The 22,071-nt window shown below is 46.7% G+C and overlaps 1 protein-coding gene across 1 annotated transcript in view; it reads left to right on the top strand.

The window, feature by feature from the left end:
• Window positions 1-22,071, top strand: part of fam189a2 (family with sequence similarity 189 member A2) — a 114,379-nt gene that overhangs the window by 5,721 nt on the left and 86,587 nt on the right. Inside the window, 1 exon segment of the mRNA XM_072517400.1 lies at window positions 13,203-13,259. Coding sequence (XP_072373501.1) covers window positions 13,203-13,259 — 57 coding nt within the window.

Genomic DNA, 22,071 nt, shown 5'->3' with positions numbered 1-22,071 from the left:
TGTAAACCCACACATCTGGTATCGATCTTGTAAATCTTCTCCGCACCCTCTCCAACGCCTCTTTAGCCTTTTTTATAAACCAGTTTCGTTATGTAACAGCTCTAATGTATAAAATCATCCAGATGCACTTCAGACAAATGAACACTGTGCCCAATGCCATCATGACACAGAAAGAGGCCATTCGGCCCATTAGCTTCATGTTGGCCCTCTGCAGAACAATCCAGTCAGTCCCACTCCCCTGATCTATACCCATCTCCCTCCAGGTTTATTCCCCGCAAGCGCCCGTATACATTTTTTCTAAATCATTCATTGGGATTACCATTCATTGTGTAAAAGTGTTTCCTACGTTCGCCTTGCATCTCCAGCCCAAAATCTTAAACCTGTATCCCCTTAATCCTTGTACCCTCAGCGAATGGGGGCAGTTTTTCTCTTGCCTAGTTGATCTGAACCTGTCACGATCTCGTACACCTCTATCAAATCTCCCCCTCAATCTCCTTTGCCTTTGAGGAGAACAACCTCAGTTTCTCCAACCCAAACCTTGTATCTAAAATTTCCCCCGCTCCCCCAATCCCTGGAATCTCCCTCCACACCCTCCTGTGGTCCCTCAGATCTTTCCTAAAGTGCGGTAATCGGAACTGGATGCAATACTCTAATTGCGGCCTAACCAGAGCTTAATAAAGGTTCAGCATAACTTCCCTGCTTCTGTACGCATTGCCTCTATTTCTGAAGCCCAAGATCCCATTTGCTTTGCCAACATCTCTCTCAATATGGCCTAATGATCGATGTACATGAAACCCCAGTTGCAACTGTGTCATTTAGTCCATTTGCCTTTCACTGTCCCTTCTGCTGCAATGCATATCCCCACAGTTTGCTGTATCGAAATCCACCAGGCACCTTTCTGCCCATCCTGCTAGTTTATCCATTCCCTGTTGCTGTTGATTGCCGTCATCCTCACTGTCTACCACACCTCAGCCAGTTTTGCAATTTTACTCAGTGTAAGGTCCATATGCTGTGTACTTAAGAACTGTATTAAGGCGCAATGTCATGGATTGTTGGGTAATTGCATGACTTGTTTGATTGTAGCTGACAGTCTGCGGCACAATTGGGTTTCTTTCCTTCGTAACCTCCTCTTGCTTTAAAGTGGGATGGTTGAACTTTAGGGCGGCTGTTTTCTCTGATCTGCCTGTTGTGAAAGTTTCTGGGGCAAGGGCGTCTCACCGGCAAATGGTGTGTTTTCAGATTCTTTTTTGTCTGAAAGATGTTGGTGTGGTGATATGCACCACTGTAAATACACAAGGGGTTAATGTAAATACACTACAACTAAGTAAACACTAGAGGGAGCACCGGAGATGTCATGACATGCAGACATACAGCTAATGAACACATAGAATGGGACACGACCAATCGGCAGTCAAGACACCCAGAGGTGACACTACCACAAGGGGGCAACCCATATATAAGGACAGGGCACACAAGCTCTGACTCTTTCCGCAGGCGACACTTAGAGAGAAGGACAGGGGCAGATCAGAAGCATCACACCCACCACGTGGCTTAGAGCAGACTGGTTAGTTAGACTGAGTTACTACAGCAAGATTAGCAGGAGAGTCGAACTCCTAGAGAACTGTACTAATGGTTCAATAAATCAAATTGAACTTACTTCAAAGTCTGGAGTATCTTTTGGTCAAAGCTGCATCGAGTTGCAGCCTGTGTTATCCCAGAGTACATCACACAACAGTTGGGAACACAGGCAAATAGGGAGCAGATCATTCTGCTGTTTACAGGACTGCTGAAGTGTCTCGAAAGACAAGGTGCCAATAGCAAAAACAGTAACAACTACTTGCATTTATATAGCGGCAGAATCAAAGTTTTTTTTTAACAAACAATTTTATTGAGGTATTTTTTGGCATTGTAAACAGTTACAGATTACAGAAATATGCAAACATCAACGGAAAACCAACACTTCAACCAAACCATAATGCACATACCGCTCCTCTCCCATAGACATTACCGCCTATTTATCCCTCCTACTCTACTCTAATCTAATCTCCACCACCCCCCCCCCCACCCCACCCACACGCTGACGTTCACTCTCCCGCGAAGAAGTCGATGAATGGTTGCCACCTTCGGGCGAACCCCAATACAGATCCCCTCGAGGCGAACTTGATTTTTTTCCATACCCAGAAAACTCAACATGTCCGAAAGCCATAGTTCGGTCTTCGGGGGTTTGGAGTCCCTCCATGCCAGCAGTATTTGCCGCCGGGCTATTAGGGAAGCAAAGGCCAGAACATCTGCCTCTTTCTCCCCCTGGACTCCCGGGTCTTCCGAAACCCCGAAAATTGCCACCTCTGGACTCAGCATCACCCTTGTTTTCAGCACCTGGGACATGACCCCCGCAAATCCCTCCCAGTACCCCCTAAGCGTAGGATATGCCCAAAACATGTGAACGTGGTTCGCTGGTCCTCCCGCGCATCTAGCGCACTTGTCCTCTACCCCAAAGAATTTGCTCATCCGAGCTACCGTCATGTGGGCCCGGTGAACGACCTTAAACTGAATCAGGCCGAGCCTGGCATATGTTGCGGTTGAGTTTACCCTACTCAGGGCTTCCGCCCACAGCCCGTCCTCCATCTCCCCGCCAAGCTCCTCCTCCCATTTGAGTTTCAGTTCCTCTGTCTGGGACTCTTTCCCCTTCATGAGCACCTTGTAAATAATCCGAGACTCTACCCTCTCCTCCTTCTCCTCTAGAGACTATTCTGTCCTGGATCCCTATTGGCGGGAGGCGTGGGAAGGATGGGACCTGTCTGCGTACAAAGTCCCGCACCTGTAAGTACCTAAAGTCATTTCCCCTTTCCAGCCCAGCTTTCTCCTCCAACTCCCCCAAACTCGCAAAGTTCCCCTCCAGGAACATATCGCCCACCCTCCTCACCCCCGCCCGCCGCCATGTTCGAAACCCTCCATCCACGTTCCCGGGGGGCGAATCAATGGTTATCACAATTTTATTGAGGTAATTTTTGGCATTGTAAACAGTCACAGATTACAGAAATATGCCAACATCAACGGAAAACCAACACTTCAACCAAACCATAATGCACATAGCCGCTCCTCTCCCATAGACACTACCCACCTATTTATCCCTCCTACTCTACTCTAATCAACCCCCCCCCCCCCTCTGAAGTTTACTCTCCCGCGAAGAAGTCGATGAATGGTTTCCACCTTCGGGTGAACCCCAATACAGATCCCCTCAAGGCAGACTTGATTTTTTTCCACAAATTGGAGCCCAGACCAATGCACACACCTCCCCTGCATGCTTTCTCAACTGGCCCCAAATCCGCAGGGCCGGGCTGGTGGAGTACCTGGCCGGCGCAAGCGGTAGGGTGCCAAACTGGTGCCCCTGCACGAAGCCGCCTCCACCCGCTCCCAGATAGACCCCGTATCCACCATCCACTTCCTAAGTTAGCCGCCCAGTAGTCGTTGATCAGACTCGGCAATGCCAGTCCCCCCTCGCTGCGGCTCCTTTCAAGCATCGCCTTCCTCACCTGCGGGGATTTCCCCGCCCAGACAAAGCTCATGATGATTTTGCCGGTCCTTTTGAAGAAGTACCGTGGAATAAAGATCGGGAGGCACTGGAAGATGAACAGGAATCTAGGGAGGATTGTCACCTTTACCGTCTGCACCCTCCCCGCAAGTGACAGCGGGAGTGCATCCCATCTCCGAAACTCCCTCTTCATTTGTTCCACCACTCTAGTCAAATTTCGGCATAATCAAAGTTAAACACCACAAAGCGAGTCACATGAGGTGTCACAGGCTAAATCAGACTCGTGCTCGAAGAAGAATTCTTTCTACAATTGTGTAGGGTTTTGGTGAGACCACATCTGGAGTACTGGCTGCATTTTTGGTCTCCACGTTTAAGAAAGGATGGAATCATGGAATTCCTAAAGTGCAGAAGGAGGCAATTTGGCCTCTCGAGTCAGCACCCACCCTCCAAAAGAGCACCCTGCCATTTTTTACATTCATTTACAGGATGTGGGCATCAGTGGCTAGGGCAGCATTTATTGCCCATCCCTAGTTGTCCTTCAGAAGGTGGTGATGAGCTGTCTTCCTGAACCGCTGCAGTCCTTGAGGTGTAGGTACACCCAGAGAGCTGTTAGGAAGGGAGTTCCAGGATGTTGCCCCCAGCGACAGTGAAGAAATGGCCGATTTATTTCCAAGTCAGGATGGGTGAGTGACTTGGGAGGGGGACCTCCAGGTGGTGGGGTTCCCAGGTATCTACTGCTCTTGTCCTTTGAGATGGCAGTGGTCGTGGGTTTAGAAGGTGCTGTTTGAAGAACCTTGGTGAGTTACTGCAGTGCATCCTGTAGATGGGACACACAGCTGCCGCTGTTCATCGGTGGTGGAGGGTTTGAATGTGGGGGAGCAATCAAGCCGGCAGCTTTGTCCTGGATGGTGACGAGTTGTTTAGGTTCACCCCCCGCCCTATCCCCGTAACCCCACCTAACCTTTTGATATTAAGGGGCAATTTATCATGGCCAATTCACCTAACCTGCACATCTTTGGACTGTGGGAGGAAACTGGAGCACCCGGAGGAAACCCACGCACACACGGGGAGAGCGTGCAGACTCCGCACAGACAGTCACCCAAAGCCGGAGTCGAACCTGGGTTCCTTGCGCTATGAAGCAGCAGTGCTAACCACTGTGCCACCCTGCCACCCATATTTGCATTGGAGGTAGTTCAGCAGAGGTTCATCACACTGTCTTCTTCATATTAATAATAATAATCTTTATTATTGTCACAAGTGGGCTTACAGTAACACTGCAATTAAGTCATTGTGAAAAGCCCCTAGTCGCCACACTCTGGCGCCTGTTCGGGTACACTGAGGGAGAATTCAGAATGTCCAAATTACCTAACAAGCAGGTTTTTCGGGACTTGTGGGAGGAAACCGGAGCACCCGGAGGAAATTACAGTAGTACCTTGAAATTCGGTGTTCCTTTGGGCGGCCACATTGTTGGGGGCAGGTGTAGGGGGTTACAATTTGTTACGGGAATGTAAGGGCCAAGGTAAAATGTCCAAATGATTTGTATAATTCAGTTTTGTATTGCTTTATACTTGCGACTGCGAGACCATTTGCAGATCAGCGTTTGGGATGTTGGATGTGAGCAGTCCTTTCCTGTTACAGATGTTACCGGGAATGTCGGTGTGGCTGAAAGGTTTTTTTGTGTGAGAAGGTGGGTTGGTCAGGGTTCTCCGAATAAGGCAGTAGGGAGATGGGTGTGCGTAACAGAGCATACTTGCGTTCAGTCATGTCGAGAGTAGAGGGAGCTGTGTGTGTGGCAGTAAAGTATCGTACTTGGTTTCTCGCATGAGAATACCTACCTCAGGCACTATCATTGTATGGATATTTTTTTTAAAAACAGCACATCTGGTGGGCTGACTGGATCACCTGATGTAACTTGCTGTTGCACGAGATTGGTATGTATTTCTCCAGTGCATTAACCCAGAGGGTTCCCGAAATGCACAGCTGAGCTTTCGGCAAGGGTGTAGCCAAATGTTCTTCTTGAGGATGTGGGAGACTTTCGCAGATCTGAGTTATTTACAGAAAGTTCAATTAATTGCACATCACCAATCTCAACAGGAAGATACGATCACTCTTCCTTTCCTCAGTGCCACCAATAAATCCTGTACACAACCAAACATTTGTAGTTTTTTTTTTCCATTTAATTGGACGTCAAGACAATTTTATACAGGTTGAAGCATTAATCATGTTTTCTTAGTGCAACACTTCGTAGATCAAAGATTATAGAATCCCTGCAGTGCCGAAAGAGGCCATTTGGCCCATTGAGTCTGCACTGAACTTCCGAAAGAGCAGCCTACCCAGGCCCACTCCCCCATCCTATAACCCCATAACCCCACCTAACACTTGGGACACTAAGGGGCAATTTAGCATCGCCAGTCCACCTAACCTGCACATTTCTGGTTATTCATGAAGACCCCGTTAAACTACCACCAGTCAACTCTCCTTCTTAAAGGGGAAAGCGGCCAGTGGTTATCTGAGATTATGGCGACTTTGCCTTTACATCTTTGGACTGGGAGGAAACCGGAGCACCCGGAGGAAACCCACGCAGACACAGGGAGAAAGTGCAAACTCCACACAGACAATCACCCGAGGCCAGAATTTAACCCGGGTCCCTGGTGCCGTGAGACAGCAGTGCTAACCACCGTGCCGCCCACGTTTTGCCTCTTCAGCTCTGCAATATTTCGTCCATAACTGTGCTCATGAACAACATCACCTTGCATTTGTATGATACCTGTAACATAGTAAAACATTCCACAACTCTTCAAAAGAACAGTTAATTAACAATATTTGACACAAAGCTACGGAAGCAGATATTAAGACACGTGACCAAAGGATTGGCCCAAAAAGGTAGGCCTTAAGGAGTTTCTCAGAGGTGTGGAGAAAGGTAGAGAGGCGGATAGGGCTACGGAGGGAGTTCCACAACCTGGGGCCTAGGCAGCTGAAGACACGGTTGCCATTGGTGGAGCGATGGATATTGGGGATGTGCATGAGGTCAGTGATGGAGGAGTGTAGAGACCTTGGTGGGTTGTAGGGAATGCAGGAGCTTACAGAGAAAGGGAAGGAGGAAATCCTGAGGAGATTTGAGAATTTTAGATTTGCTGGATTAGGAACCAATGTAGGTCACACGGGGAGGTGTTGGCGGAGTGGTGTTGGCACTGGATTGGTAATCCAGGGACCAGGATTAATGCTCTGGAGACTTGGGTTCGAATCCCACCACAGCAGATGGTGCAATTTGAATCCAATAAAAATCTGGAATGAAACGTCTGAGACCCAACTGGTTCACTGGCCTACCTGACCCACTGCCAAGCCATTCAGTTCAACGGCTGTCAGGGTTAAACGCAAGCCGAGCCAGTCATGCTAAATCGCTGGCTTTGAAAGCAGACCAAGGCAGGCCAGCAGCCCGGGTCGATTCCCGTAACAGCCTCCCCGAACAGGCGCCGGAATGTGGCGACTAGGGGATTTTCACAGTAACTTCATTTGAAGCCTACTTGTGACAATAAGCAATTTTCATTTCATTTTCATTTCATTCATCCCATGAATGAATAAAACAAATAAGGTATGCAAATATTTCCATTTCGCGGAGAATTCATAGGTCGGTGTCCAAGACCAAGTCCGAATGAGGTCAATGCCCTGCACATTATGAGGTACTCACATCAGCCGACACCAGATGGGAAATATGCTCAAATCAAAAAAGGAATTTGGGGATGGGAGGAGGCCTTTCAGCCCCTCAAACCTGTTGTGTCATTCAACAAGACCTTGCTTGATCTGTATCTTAAATCCATCCACCCAATGTTTGGTTCAGTAACCCTTAACATCCTTTTCGAGCAAAAATAACTACAGAGGGCGGGACTTACCAGAGTATTTTGTCTTCCATTCCGTGTAAAATAATGGAATTAATGGTCATGGCTAAATTTGCGGGGACTATCTCTACATGAAAAGCCTAGTTAGCCGCAGCCAGCATTGATTTGGAAAGAGAAGATCCCAGCGGAACTACTCGCTGCCTTTGGGAAGGTGACTTACCCGATTAGACATTGGGAAATCCAATGACTGGAGGTGCCTGGGACTCTTCATGTCACTTGACAAAGTTCACATGAAAGACAATTTGTTAAAAGTAAAACGTAGGGATTTAAGATAAATCCTGGGAGTGGATAAGACATTAGCCACAGGGTAGAAAACAATGAGTACTCATTTGAGTTATATTTTAGTGGGGGCGAAGTTATATATCAGCGAAAGGCATTTGGACTAAATGATGCAGTTCCAAGACTTTTTGATGGAACTGCTACTCCTTCTAGTTCCCCAAAAAACACCTTGAAACCAATCCTGAGTGGTCAGATTTGCAAATGTTACAAAACTAGGAGGGGCTGTGCAATTGAAATATGTTTTGTTTCCACGTTATGTGCAGGAAATGTTAATGCCCTCTTATTACAACATATAGTTTGTGTTAATAGGATCCAAGCAAGTCCATGAAGCTGAAAGCAAGACACAGAGCTTTTCTTTATTGAGCGAGTTTATTGACTTGTTGAGTCTCGCAGCTCTCCTCCTACACAAGCCAGTGTCCGAGCTGTCCCCTATTTACACGTGCTCAAAGACAATTAATACACATCTTCTGTTTCTCTTAACCGTAACAGTGACTTTAGCAAACCGTAACAATATGAAGTATGCAGGAATGGAGAGTAAGATTCGCTTTGTGTTCTGAGAAAGTACTTGTTGCGCAAGGTTATCCTCTCTGTTTGGACGGGTAGTTTTCAGACAGCACACACTCCAATTGGGAAGCCTGGAGGCCTTGAGCCTCTTCCCAATAACTGTCCACATCTCTTTTGATTCTTTCAGTGCTGAAAGTCCTATTGATTTCAATCTTAAATCTACCCAGTGATGGAGCAATCCCACCTCTCTGAGGTAGAGAATTCTATTTCTCCTCATCTCAGTTCCAAATGTCTAACCCCTTTTCCTGAGACTGTGGGCTGGATCCTTCTGCCCCGCCTGCCGCAGGATCGCCATGGGCGGGACGTGGACCACGTAAAGGTCCACTGACCTCGGGCGGGAATTTCCAGTCGCCGGACAGTCGCCAGGCGGGTGTGGCCGAAGAATCCCGCCCATGTGATTCTTAGTTCTAGACTTCCAATCAGGGGAAACTGCCTCAGTAGAGAGAGTTGGGAAGCTTCTTTGCGCTCTGCCAAGCCTTTCATAATTTAATATCTTACAGCAGGATCACCTCATTCTCCTCAACTCCAGAGAATAGAGGCCCAATCGGATCGATCTCCCATCCCAGAATTGATCCAGAATAGGGCAGCATGGTAGCATAGTGGTTAGCACAATTGCTTCACAGCTCCAGGGTCCCAGGTTCAATTCCCTGCTTGGGTCACTGTCTGTGCGGAGTTTGCACGTCCTCCCCGTGTCTGCGTGGGTTTCCTCCGGGTGCTCCGGTTTCCTCCCACAGTCCAAAGATGTGCAGGTTAGGTGGATTGGCCATGCTAAATTGCCCTTAGTGTCCAAAATTGCCCTTAGTGTTGGATGGGGTTACTGTGGGGTTACTGGCTAATGGGGATAGGGTGGAGGTGTGGATGCTCTTGGGTAAGGTGCTGTTTCCAAGAGCCGGTGCAGATTCAATGGGCCGAATGGCCTCCTTCTGCGCTGTAAATTCTATGATCTGGTGAACCTTACATTACACCCCTCTCTAAGACAAATTGTGCTTCCTTAAGTAAGGAGACCAAAACTGTGCACAGTGCTCTAGATGCTGTATAATTGTAACAAGGCCTCCTTACTCTTGTGGGAGAGAGAGAGATATGAAGGATATTGGGAAGGAGAATTCCGGAACTTAGGCTCAGGTGCCTGAAAGCACGGCCCCCAATAAAGGAGCGTTGCAAATTAAGGTACCACGGTTACCAGCTGTTGGATTGTTCAATTGCACTTTTCCTGACTGTACGTTTGGACAATGCCCTCGCATTGTTGTTATTTGCCGACAATCGTTTACTAACCTACTTTGTGTAAAAGACATGGGCGGGATTCTCCGTCCCGCCGCACCCGTTTTCCGGGGCGGCGCGCTCCCGCCGGCAGAGGGATCCTCCGTCCCAAAAGCCGGCCAATGGGGTTTCCCATTGTGGGCACCCCCGTGGCGTCGGGAAACCCGTGAGGGTGAGTGCACTGCCGGCGAAATGGACGGTCCTGCCGACGGAAAATCCAGCCACACACTTCAAAGCAAAAAGAAATGGCATCCAAAATAACATGATTGATTAGATTCGAGAATTCTTCATTCAGAATTCCATGTCTGGTTAATGGCAAATTGAAAGCATTATTAATTAGACAAATGATCCAATCTGAACTCATCCACACCATGATGGGAAAGATATCCAAGTGTCTACAGAGCAGGCAGGACAGTAGAGAACAGGGATTAGTAGCTAACTGTACACAAGCGCAGATTAATCGCCAACTGCCTGGGTTTTGTAGTCAGTATCGAAGGGACAATACTCAACACTCACCTGGAAGGAAAGTTCCCACAAAAATATAATTCTTTGGCGTGGATCTCCCCATCACCATCTCAATTTTTATCTGCTGCCGTCCACTGGTTATCAGTGGTGTCCAGAAATAGTGATGTAATCAAGCTGGCAGAACCAGCCAATCAGATTGAAGAATTCTCACAGCCAGCAAACCAGCGAGTAAAATGAACTGGTTATAATTCACATTTTAATGAAAGCAAACTGTAGATTGGGATATATACATGGGATCACTGTGGAAGCTGAAATATCACGAACAAGTTTTTAAAGAGGATTATATTTTTATCCTCCTGGACTCGTGGAATGATACACCACACTTATAAATTAGCTTTACAGGGCCAGAGAGGTTGTTCCGCAATAATTATGACTTAGTACACCCTTTAAAAGCTCAGTGACCCCCTTTTGACAAGTCATAGCCTTTTTCAGTGCTTTTCACAATGAGAATACTGCATGAAAGGCTGTTAAATCGCAGATTGTATCTGCTGAGGGTGCTAAAGTGTGGAGCAGCAGGGTATCACTGACAGCAGCCTCTGGATTTATGCCTTCACCTGCTCAGGTGGAGACGCCAGAGTTTGCTGTCAGCTTTGCGTTGGCAGCACGTTGGCAGATCCACCATAAATGCAGCCACAAATTCTGGGCACAGCGGGCATTTCCCCTGACCTAGAGGCTGGCGAAAAGAGACTTCTGTGTCGCTCGCTGTGTGTGTGTGTGGGGGGGGCGGGGGGGGGGGGGACTTGATCAAAGTTTTCAAGATACTAAGGGGAGCAGGAATGGTGTCTAGCGAGAAACTGTTCCAAGATTCTGCAACGCCATCTAAAAACTCAAGTCCGAACTTTTAAGAATGAAGCTGGGTAACATTTCTACACAGGAGGTGGGGGAGTTTGGAATTCTCTTTTGCAAATGGTAATTGATGCCCGATCAATTGTAAATTTTAAATCTGCGATTGTTCAATCTTCGTTAGGATGGGTATTAAGGGATATGGAGCAAAAATGGGTCGATAGAGTCGGGTGACAGATCAGCCTGGATGTTAAGGGGCTCAATGACCTCCTCCTGTTCGAATGTCCTACATTGCGCAGGATGCTCTATAATACTGCACATTTTAAACGATTCAGAATGCTGCCATCTGTGGGGATGGCTAACACAAATATTATTCTTGGATGGAAATCCCGAAACCTGTAACATTTGCGTTTCCTCTCCCTCTCAGTCTACTCCTGAATTTTGCTGATCATTTTAATCGCAGTTTTCTCTTGCCATCTTTCTGCCATTGTTTGGAGTGAAATGTTGACAGGGCAGCAGACACTTGGAAACACCACCACTTGATAGTTCCCCTCCAAACCACGCGCCATCCTGACTTGGAAATATAATCGCCGTTCCTTCACTGTCGCTGGGTCAAAATCCTGGAACTCCCTAACAGCACCGTGGGTGTACCTACACCATGATGGACTGCAGCGGTTCAAGAAGGCAGCTCACCCACCACCTTCTCAAGGGGCAATTAGGGATGGGCAATAGGGGCTGGTCTAGCCAGCAAAGCACAGATCCGTTAGATGAAGAGGGTCAGGAGGAGGCACATGTGGGGCATAGGTGCCGGTATAGACCAGTTGGTTTGAGTGGCTTGTTACTGTGCTGTGCATTCTCTGTTCTGACTCAAGCTGATGGGATCAACGGACAGGGAATCTTGACGTGTTGAACCAGAACATAGGCAGTTAGTAAAATTGTGTGTGTTGATGCTGTTCTGAGTGTTAGAAACCAGTTCTTCGTCATCACTTAATGAGCTCAAAGTGGATCATGTCGCAGGAGCTTCCTCTGTAGCCTGTCACCATGGCAACCTCCATCACGTCAGGACTAGATGGTCAACCTAAAGGAATCTTCCAGATGTTTTGTGAACGCCTTATCTAACGAAAACCTTCCTCGTCTGCTAATTTGAAGCAAATTATAAGTTGCAGTGACAGCAACTGGCACAATTCTCCCAAAATATGACTACGCGTAATTTCGGGCGCAGATATTGGCGGGAATCGTGCCAGCTGTTCCGACGCAATTCCAATTGGGATCCTCCTGCACTTAGTAGTTCTTTTGGGTGGGGCGTGATTGGCACCGGCATTGAGAGGGTCGGGGCCTAAACGTGCCAGCCGGGCTTGCTCCTCAGAGATCGTCGCCTTTTCTAAAGGGTCCTCCGATCTCAGAATAACCCTGTGGACCCCCCCCATTCCTCTTCTCACCAACATCAGTCCCCCTCCCCCCAGCTCCAAAATCAACGGTATCAGTAGACCCCCCTTACCCAGATGAATGACACCCCGCTATGGGGTCACCAAATGCCCTCCCTCCTCAACTCCACCCCCTTCACACCAATGTATTTTTTTAAAATGTGTTTTCTCACGCTCCCTCTGTTTCTTTGGCCAATCTCATTAAATGTGTTGCTGTGGTTACCGACCCTCCCGCCACCCGGGACAATTTCTCCTCATTTACTCCATCGCAACCCTTTGTGATTTCATGAATATATCGCCACTAAACCTCGGATGAAAGCAAATTACTGCAGATGCTGGAATCTGAAACGAAAGAGAAAATGCTGGAAAATCCCAGCAGGTCCGGCAGCATCTGTAGGGAGAGAAAAGAGCTAACGTTTCGAGTCCAGGTGACCCTTTGTCAAAGCTTTGACTCGAAACGTTAGCTCTTTTCTCTGCCTACAGATGCTGCCAGACCTGCTGAGATTTTCCAGCATTTTTTCTTTGGTTCCATTAAAGCTCCCCTTCACCCTCTCTGATCTAATTTCAATCTGTCCCAGTTCATAAATACACCTCTCTTTTTTTTTCAGTCCCCATGAAGAGGTTATGTTGGTGTTTATCTGAACGCCATTAGCCACAAAGCGAACTTGTGGGCCAATGGTAGGTCACGAACATATTGAATGGCGGACCAGGCTTGAGGGGCTGAATGGTCTCATCCTGTCCTTGTTTCTTACGTTCCCTGACTCCGTTAGAAGATTTCTCTTTGTGGCCTTGCTCTTACATAGTTTGGGTAGGGTATCCAGATGAAATTTCTTGCAGCACTGATAAACTGGTCGATTGCTGTTTTGTAAAGGTGCTTTTATTTCCAAGTGTGTTTGAACCCAACAATTACCCTGTGACTTAAAATGTGCTGTTCATTTACAGGTGATCCTTTCAGGAATCCTGGGATTAACCACATGGAAAAGGCCAATGTTACTTCTGGTAGGAGAACTTTCATACATACATACATAGACACACGCACCAACATACACACACACCCACCATACATAGATGAGTATACCCATTTTTAGGCTTCTGTTCTCCATATCAGTCACATGTTGAATGGTCAAGATATTTACAGTAGAGAATCATTCAATTGGGGCAGTTCAGAAGGATGCCATTCGCTCCATCGTGTCTGTGCCATCTCTTTGAAAGAGCTACTCACTCTTTCTACTCTTTTCCCCAGCCATGCCAACATCTTCCCTTCAAACGTATGTTCAGTTCTCTTTTGAAAGTTACTATTCTTTTTTTTTTTTAATTTAGAGTACCCAATTCATTTTTTTTTCCAATTAAGGGGCAATTTAGCGTGGCCAATCCACCTACCCTGCATACCTTTGGGTTGTGGGGGCAAAACCCACACAAACACGGGGAGAATGTGCAAACTCCACATGGACAGTGACCCAGAGCCGGGATCGAACCTGGGACCTCGGCGCCGTGAGGCAGCAGTGCTAACCCACTGCGCCACCCTGCTACCCCCTTTTGAAAGTTATTATTGACCCTATTTCCATCGCCCATTCAGTCAGCGCATTCCAAATCACAATTCCCTACGTCAAAAGATTTCCTCACCATCTCAGCCCACAGTCCGGCAGGTTTTCCATATCTAACACACAAGCAATCAGCACTATTCTCCGCTTCCTGACCTGTGGACAAGTCTGTGATCCACGCAGCCACTGGCCATTTAAACCCACGGCCTCCAATTTCAACAGCGCATCTGACAATGTGGGGCTTTAATAAATGCTTTCAGCAAGTCCGTATCCACATCAACCACACCACTGTCATCTGCTCTCTCTGTCACTTCATCAAAGAACTCGCTTGTGCTATCATTTGATCTTCACACATCTCATCTGAAGACTCGTGTTCTTCACAGGACTTGAATCAGGACAACAAACAGTGATTGGGTACTTTAGTGGGATGTGTGGACTAGGGAGGATCATCTCTCTGTTAATCAACTCAGAGTGTTTGTGTTGATTCAGGCTATCAAATTGTTTCCAAGGTCCATTGTTGCAATTGTTGGTGGACAATTACGTTACATTTTTGTCTGTTAATTGCGCCTATGAAGCGTTTCGGGACGTGCTGCTGCTTTCAATGTGCTATGTAAATGCAGGTTGCATGATACATAGATCTGGCATTATTTATAGAAGAACAGGGGATTTTTTTATTTTGTCTGTGGAGACATGGTGGCCTAGTGGAGAGTTGCTTAAGTTAGGGTTGCCGGTTCAAATCCCACCTTGACAGCTGGTGAAATTTATATTCAATTAATTTTTTTAAAATTTAAAGCTAATCTGAGTGATTGTCACAAAACTCCATCGGGTTCACCAATGTCCCTTTCAGGGGAGGGCATCTGCCACCCTTACCCAGTCTGGCCTACATATGGTTGTTAAATTTGCTGATGACGCAACGTAGGAAAGTAAATTGTGAAGAAGACATCAGGAGGCTACAAAGGTAAGGGTATTAACAGGGTGGATGTGGAGATCATATTCTTGTCGGAGATTCTAGAACTAAGGGGTCACTGTTTTAAAATAAGGGGTCGCCTATTCAAGACCCAGATTCGGAGAAATGCTATCACTCAAGAGTGTTGAGAGTTTCTGGAATTCTCTTTCACAAATGGCGGTGGAAGCAAAGTCTTTGAATATTTTTAAGGCGGAGCTGGATAGATTCCTGATTAACCAGGGGGTGAAAGGTTATCGGGGATGGGCAGGAATGTGGGGTTGAGGTTACAATCAGATCAGCTGTGATCTTATTGAACGGCGGAGCAGGCTCGAGGGGCCGAGTGGCCTCCTCCTGCTCCCTGTTCAGATGTTCGCATGATCCACAGCAATTTTGTTGATTCCTAACTGCTCCCGAGGGCATTTAGGGATGGGCAGTCCATGCCAAGTGACCTCCACATCCCATAAATAAATATATTTAAAGAAAAGATCCCTTGTGTCCTGGCCAATCAACATCACTAAAACAGATTATCAGGTCGGTATCACACGACTGTTTATGGGATCCTGCTGTGCGTAAATTGGCTGCCGCATTTCCTACATTACTACAGTAACTGCACTCCAAAGAGTACCTCATTGGCCGTGAGTCGCCTTTAGGCATCCGGAGGTTGTGAAAAGCGCGATGTAAATGAAAATGTTTATTTTTGGTTCCTGTTAAACGATAAAGAATTACAAAATACTGTTGATATTCCTTTTCTAAACAGCGATGCCACCACAGCAAGTGAGTGGAAAATGCTGTGTGCATCTCAGACACATTTTAAGTAGGTATCAGATGTTTGGTTATTTTTGTGACCGATAAACTCCTTGCGAATTTTTAAAAAAAATTCAGCCTAGCCTCTCTGAAAAATCTGATGCAGTCTAATTTTAGTCAAAGCCCAACATAGATCGTCTAAATCGGAGCAGGGTGGGGGAATATTGCCTCCACATGTTGTGCCCTGATGTTTAGCCGTGTTACCTACACCGTGAGTCCGTCTCCTCCCAATGGTTGCTTCTCCTCCAAATCCTGATATTCATTCATCCTCTCCATAAGTCCAGGAGATTTCATCACATGACCTCCCAAACACCACCCCCCCTCCCCCGTCTCCCAACTGCTTTTTAAAAAAACTAGTTGACAGAAGAGTTAAAAGAAAATGAAAGGAATCGACCGACAATGTTCCTATGGCTGCTTGTGACCGATTCATCTTAGATTCCTGGAGTGCTGACGGCCCATTTCCTCATCGATGTGCTTCCGTCAGTCATATCATTTTTAAATATGGTGTTAGTTTACACACATATGTCAGTGACTGTTAACTGGGTCCCATTTGCTATGCTGCATGCTTGCCTGCCCTGCTCTTTGCCAGTTGAGGTATGCATGGCCTGGATAAGCTGGGCACTTTCAGCAGTTCAGCAATGGCAAGGCCCACGCCACCTTGCTTGGCACCTGCCAGAAACTACATGTCTCAGGGACAGCCCCCGTCTCCCCTTCCTAACTGCCCTCTTTCTGAAGTAAAGGTCTGTGGGGTGATTGTGGGTCGGTTAAGTTGTGTCAGGGTAAAAATATCGAGGGCAGCACGGTGACGCAGTGGTTAGCACAGCTGCCTCACGGCGCCGAGGACCCGGGTTCAATCCCGGCCCCGGGTCACCGTCCGTGTGGAGTTTGCACATTCTCCCCGTGTCTGCGTGGGTTTCGCCCCCACAACCCAAAGATGTGCAGGGTAGGTGGATTGGCCGTGCTAAATTGCCCCTCAATTGGAAAAAAAAGAATTGTGTCCTCTAAATTTATTTTAAGCACAGTTCAGCTTGTCAAACTGGCAAGAGGCGTGGGAAATGTACATTAGGAACATCGGAACAGGACAAGGCCATTTAACCCCTTGATTCTGTTCCGCCGTTTTTCACGGACTGATCTGTATCTTAACTCCATTTACCTGCCTTGGTTCTGTAACCCTTAATGTCCCCAATCAACAAAATTCTATTGTCATATGAGAGTACCTTTAAGAAATGGGTGTTTAAGAAATGTACCTTTAAGAAATGGGTGTTTACTACTGCAGTGATGTCAGAGAGTGGGTGGAGCTGGGCTGTCTGTCAGCTTTTTACTTTTGTTTTTGAGCAGGCTGCAGGGTGTGTTTTAGTTTCATTTTCAGAGCTGGATAGCTGCAGTCACAGCCAGAAGGTGTATGAATCTCTCTCTGTAACCTAAAGACTGTAAATCGATCCTGGTGACTTAAAACTAACAGTAGTGACTTTAACCTAATGTGCTTCTGTTGAAAGGTGCTTCTTCTGTCTTCTGGATGTTGTTTGGGAAGTTATTAAGGATTACTTAGTGTTGTATTCTTTGGGGTTGTATTTGAATTAATGGTTGCTAAGATGTTCACTGTATGTTTTAAACCCTGACAGGTTAACTTGAGTTCATAGAATAAACATTGTTTTGCTTTAAAATATACTTTTCCATTTCTGCTGTACCTCACCTTTGAGTGGGCCATGTGCTCCCCATACCACAATCTATTAAAAGTTGTGTGTCAGGTGAACTCCATGATACACTTTGGGGTTCTCTAAACCCTGGCCCATAACAAATTGGGGGCTTGTCTGGGATACAAGTCTATCTATTGGATTGGCTTAGTGAACTTAAAGACAGTGAGGGGTGAGCATATTGCGGTTGCTTTTCAGGTGTGGTATTCTAGTTTAAGTGGGGAGTGTATTGTGGACAATGGCTCTTTCAGAGGCTCAGACGTTTTTGGGGATGGAGATGGTCACACGCAGTACCTTATGGACAGAGACTAAAAGCAGACTGTTAGATTTGGCAAAACCATTGCAGTTAACATTATCTGACAAAATGCAAAAGGATGAGGTAATTATGGCGGTGGCTAAGCATTTAAAGTTAAAGGTGATTTAGAGATGTGGATCAGAAATTGGCTAGCTGAAAGAAGACAGAGGGTGGTGGTTGATGGGAAATGTTCAGAATGGAGTTCAGTTACAAGTGGCGTACCACAAGGATCTGTTCTGGGGCCGTTGCTGTTTGTCATTTTTATCAATGACCTAGAGGAAGGCGCAGAAGGGTGGGTGAGTAAATTTGCAGACGACACTAAAGTCGGTGGTGTTGGCGACAGTGTGGAAGGATGTAGCACGTTACAGAGGGACATAGATAAGCTGCAGAGCTGGGCTGAGAGGTGGCAAATGGAGTTTAATGTAGAGAAGTGTGAGGTGATTCACTTTGGAAGGAATAACAGGAATGCGGAATATTTGGCTAATGGTAAAGTTCTTGGAAGTGTGGATGAGCAGAGGGATCTAGGCGTCCATGTACATAGATCCCTGAAAGTTGCCACCCAGGTTGATAGGGTTGTGAAGAAGGCCTATGGAGTGTTGGCCTTTATTGGTAGAGGGATTGAGTTCCGGAGTCAGGAGGTCATGTTGCAGCTGTACAAAACTCTGGTACGGCCGCATTTGGAGTATTGCGTACAGTTCTGGTCACCGCATTATAGGAAGGACGTGGAAGCTTTGGAGCGGGTGCAGAGGAGATTTACCAGGATGTTGCCTGGTATGGAGGGAAAATCTTATGAGGAAAGGCTGATGGACTTGAGGTTGTTTTCGTTGGAGAGAAGAAGGTTAAGTGGAGGCTTAATAGAGGCATACAAAATGATCAGGGGGTTAGATAGGGTGGACAGTGAGAGCCTTCTCCCGCGGATGGAAATGGCTGGCACGAGGGGACATAGCTTTAAACTGAGGGGTAATAGATATAGGACAGAGGTCAGAGGTGGGTTCTTTACGCAAAGAGTGGTGAGGCCGTGGAATGCCCCACCTGCAAGAGTAGTGAACTCACCAACATTGAGGGCATTTAAAAGTTTATTGGATAAGCATATGGATGATAATGGCATAGTGTAGGTTAGATGGCTTTTGTTTCGGTGGAACATCGTGGGCTGAAGGGCATGTACTGCGCTGTATCGTTCTATGTTCTATGTTCTAAAGTTGCCTGAGATACAGTTTGACTCATTGGAAATGGCAAAAATTCAGTTACAACTTAAACAAGTGGAACATGAGAAAGAATTAAAGCAGCTTGAATACAAAAGAGAAAGAGAGAGAGTGGAAAAAGAGAGAGAAGAAAGGAAAACAGAAAGAATAGCCCCAGCAGAACAAAAAGAAAGAGAAAGGGAGATACAGATCAGGGACAAACATAAAGAGAGAGAGTTTGAACTTCAGAAAATGGCCATGAAACATGACAGTCAGTTAAAATTGGAAGACGTAAAGGGAAACGTACAGTTGGATGATAGTGATGAGGATAGTGAGAAAGAGCGTCGAAGGCATGGTGGGAATCTATTTAAATATGTCCAAGCATTGCCAAGGTTTGATGAGAAGGAGGTGGAAGCCTTTTTCATTTCCTTTGAGAAGGTAGCTAAACAAATGAAATGGCCACAGGACATGTGGGTATTACTGATTCAAACAAAGCTGGTAGGTAGGGCTAATGAAATGTTTGCATCACTACCAGAGGAGGTATCTGGGACGTATGAGGAGGTGCAAAAATCCATCTTGGGTGCATATGAACTAGTGCCTGAAGCCTACAGACAAAGGTTTACAAATTTAAGGAAAGAATTTGGCCAAACATACATGGAGTTTGAAAGGATCAAACAGAGTAATTTTGATAGGTGGATAAGGGCTTTGAAAATAGACCAAACGTATGAAGCTCTCAGAGAAATTATACTTTTGGAGGAGTTTAAAAATTCAATTCCTGATGTAGTGAGAACTCATGTGGAAGAACAGAGGGTTAAAACTGCGAGGTTAGCAGCAGAAATGGCAGATGATTATGAATTAGTGGGACATTTTTCCCTAGAGCATAAGAGGCTTAGGGGTGATCTTATGGAGGTCTATAAAATAATGAGGGGCACAGATAAGGTAGAGAGTCAACATCTTTTCCCAAAGGTAGAGGAGTCTAGAACTAGAGGGCATAGGTTTAAGGTGAGAGGGGAGCGATACAAAAGAGACCAGAGGGGAAATTTCTTCACACAGAGGGTGGTGAGTATCTGGAACGGGCTGCCAGAGGCAGTGGGAGAGGCGGGTCTGATTTTCTTTTAAAAAACAGTTAAACAGTTACATGGGCAGAGTGGGTATAGAGGGATATGGGCCGAATGCGGGCGAGTGGGACTAGCTTAGTGATAGAAACTGGGCAGCATGGACAAGCTGGGCCGAAGGGCCTGTTTCCATGCTGTAAACATCTATGACGGTATGATCTGTTTCGAAATGTTTAATTGACCCCCCACTCCCTCAGCCTCAACAGCTTTTAAGGGGGAGAGTTCCACATTTCTCCTGCCTTTAGTGTGAGGTGGTGCTTCCTGACATCACCCCTGAACAGCCTAACTCTAATTTTAAGGTTCTACCACTTGTTCTAGACTTTCCCCCCCCCCCCTCTCTCCGCCCCCCCCCCCCCCACCCCACCCCACCCCACCAGAGGAAATAGTTTCTCTCTGTCTATCCCACCAAATTCTTTAATCATTTTAAACACCTTAATCAGAATACCTCTTAATCCTGCCTCCTGGGCAACTTGTCTTTTGTACTAACTTTGATTTTTGTACTTAGATCCCTAAATCCCGCTGCACCTCCGTCATTCCTATCTCCTCGCTGTTTAGAGATCTCCCACTTAGAATCATTGAATCCCTACAGTGCAGAAGGAGGCCATTCGGCCCACCAAGTCTGCACCGACCCATCAAAAGCGCACTTTACACATGTCCACTCCGCCCTATCCCCATAACCCATAACCTAACCTACACATCCCTGGACACTAAGGACAATTTAGCATGTCCAATCCACCTAAACTGCGCATCATTGGACTGTGGGAGGAAACCGGCGCACCCGGAGGAAACCCACGCACACACGGGGAGGATGTGCAGACCCCGCACAGGCAGTGACCCAAGGCTGGAATTGAACGCAGGGCCTTGGAGCTGTGAGGCAGCAGTGCTAACCACTGTGCTACCCTCACTTTGAACTCCACCTGCCGCCATCTCTCCACTTTTCATCCAGAGGTCAAAGACCTGAAATGTTCTTTTTTCAAATAAACTTAGAGCACCCAATTCTTTTTTTCTCCAATGCAGGGGCAATTTAGCGCGGCCAATCCACCTACCCTACCCGGCTTTTTGGTTTGTGGGAGTGAGACCCACGCAGGCACGGGGAGGATGTGCAAACCCCACACGGTCAGTGACCCGGGGCCGGGATCGAACCCGGGTCCTCGGCTCCACGAGGCAGCAGTGCTAAACCCCCCCCCACAGACCTGAAATGTTGACTCTTTTGCTCTTTCTACAAGGATGCTGCATAACACGTTTCCAGTCTCCGCACTATTCTGCGTTTCACTAAATTGAACAAACGTGGGTGGATTGGAAGAAACAGCATTTCTTTTTTAAAAAAAAGTTTAAAAAAAAATATTTTATTGAAAATTTTTGGTCAACCATCACAGTACATTGTGTATCCTTTACACAATAATATAACAGTATAAGTAACAATGACCTGTTTTATAAACAAAGATTAAATAATATATAACAAAAACGAAAACTAAAACTAAATGGTAACTGCCTTGTCTCAGATAAACACTCTCCAAAAATATGATTTAACAGTCCAATATACAATTATTTATAGGTACGACTTATACATATTATACATATATATTAACAACCCTGAGAGTCCTTCTGGTTCCTCCCCCCCCCGGGCTGCTGCTGCTGCCTTCTTCTTTTCCATTCCCTCTATCTTTCTGTGAGGTATTCGACGAACGGTTGCCACCGCCTGGTGAACCCTTGAGCCGATCCCCTTAGGACGAACTTAATCCGTTCCAGCTTTATAAACCCTGCCATGTCATTTATCCAGGTCTCCACCCCCGGGGGCTTGGCTTCCTTCCACATCAACAGTATCCTGCGCCGGGCTACTAGGGACGCAAAGGCCAAAACATCGGCCTCTCTCGCCTCCTGCACTCCCGGCTCTTGTGCAACCCCAAATATAGCCAACCCCCAGCTTGGTTCGACCTGGACCCCCACTACTTTCGAAAGCACCTTTGTCACCCCCACCCAGAACCCCTGTAGTGCCGGACATGACCAGAACATGTGGGTGTGATTCGCTGGGCTTCTCGAGCATCTCGCACACCTATCCTCTACCCCAAAAAATTTACTGAGCCGTGCTCCAGTCATATGCCCCCTGTGTAACACCTTAAATTGAATCAGGCTTAGCCTGGCACACGAGGACGATGAGTTTACCCTACTTAGGGCATCCGCCCACAGCCCCTCCTCAATCTCCTCCCCCAGCTCTTCTTCCCATTTCCCTTTCAG

Source organism: Scyliorhinus torazame, chromosome 9 (genome assembly GCF_047496885.1).
Source record: "Scyliorhinus torazame isolate Kashiwa2021f chromosome 9, sScyTor2.1, whole genome shotgun sequence".
Taxonomy (NCBI): Eukaryota; Metazoa; Chordata; class Chondrichthyes; order Carcharhiniformes; family Scyliorhinidae; genus Scyliorhinus; species Scyliorhinus torazame.
This window is presented reverse-complemented; position numbering and strand designations above follow the sequence as displayed.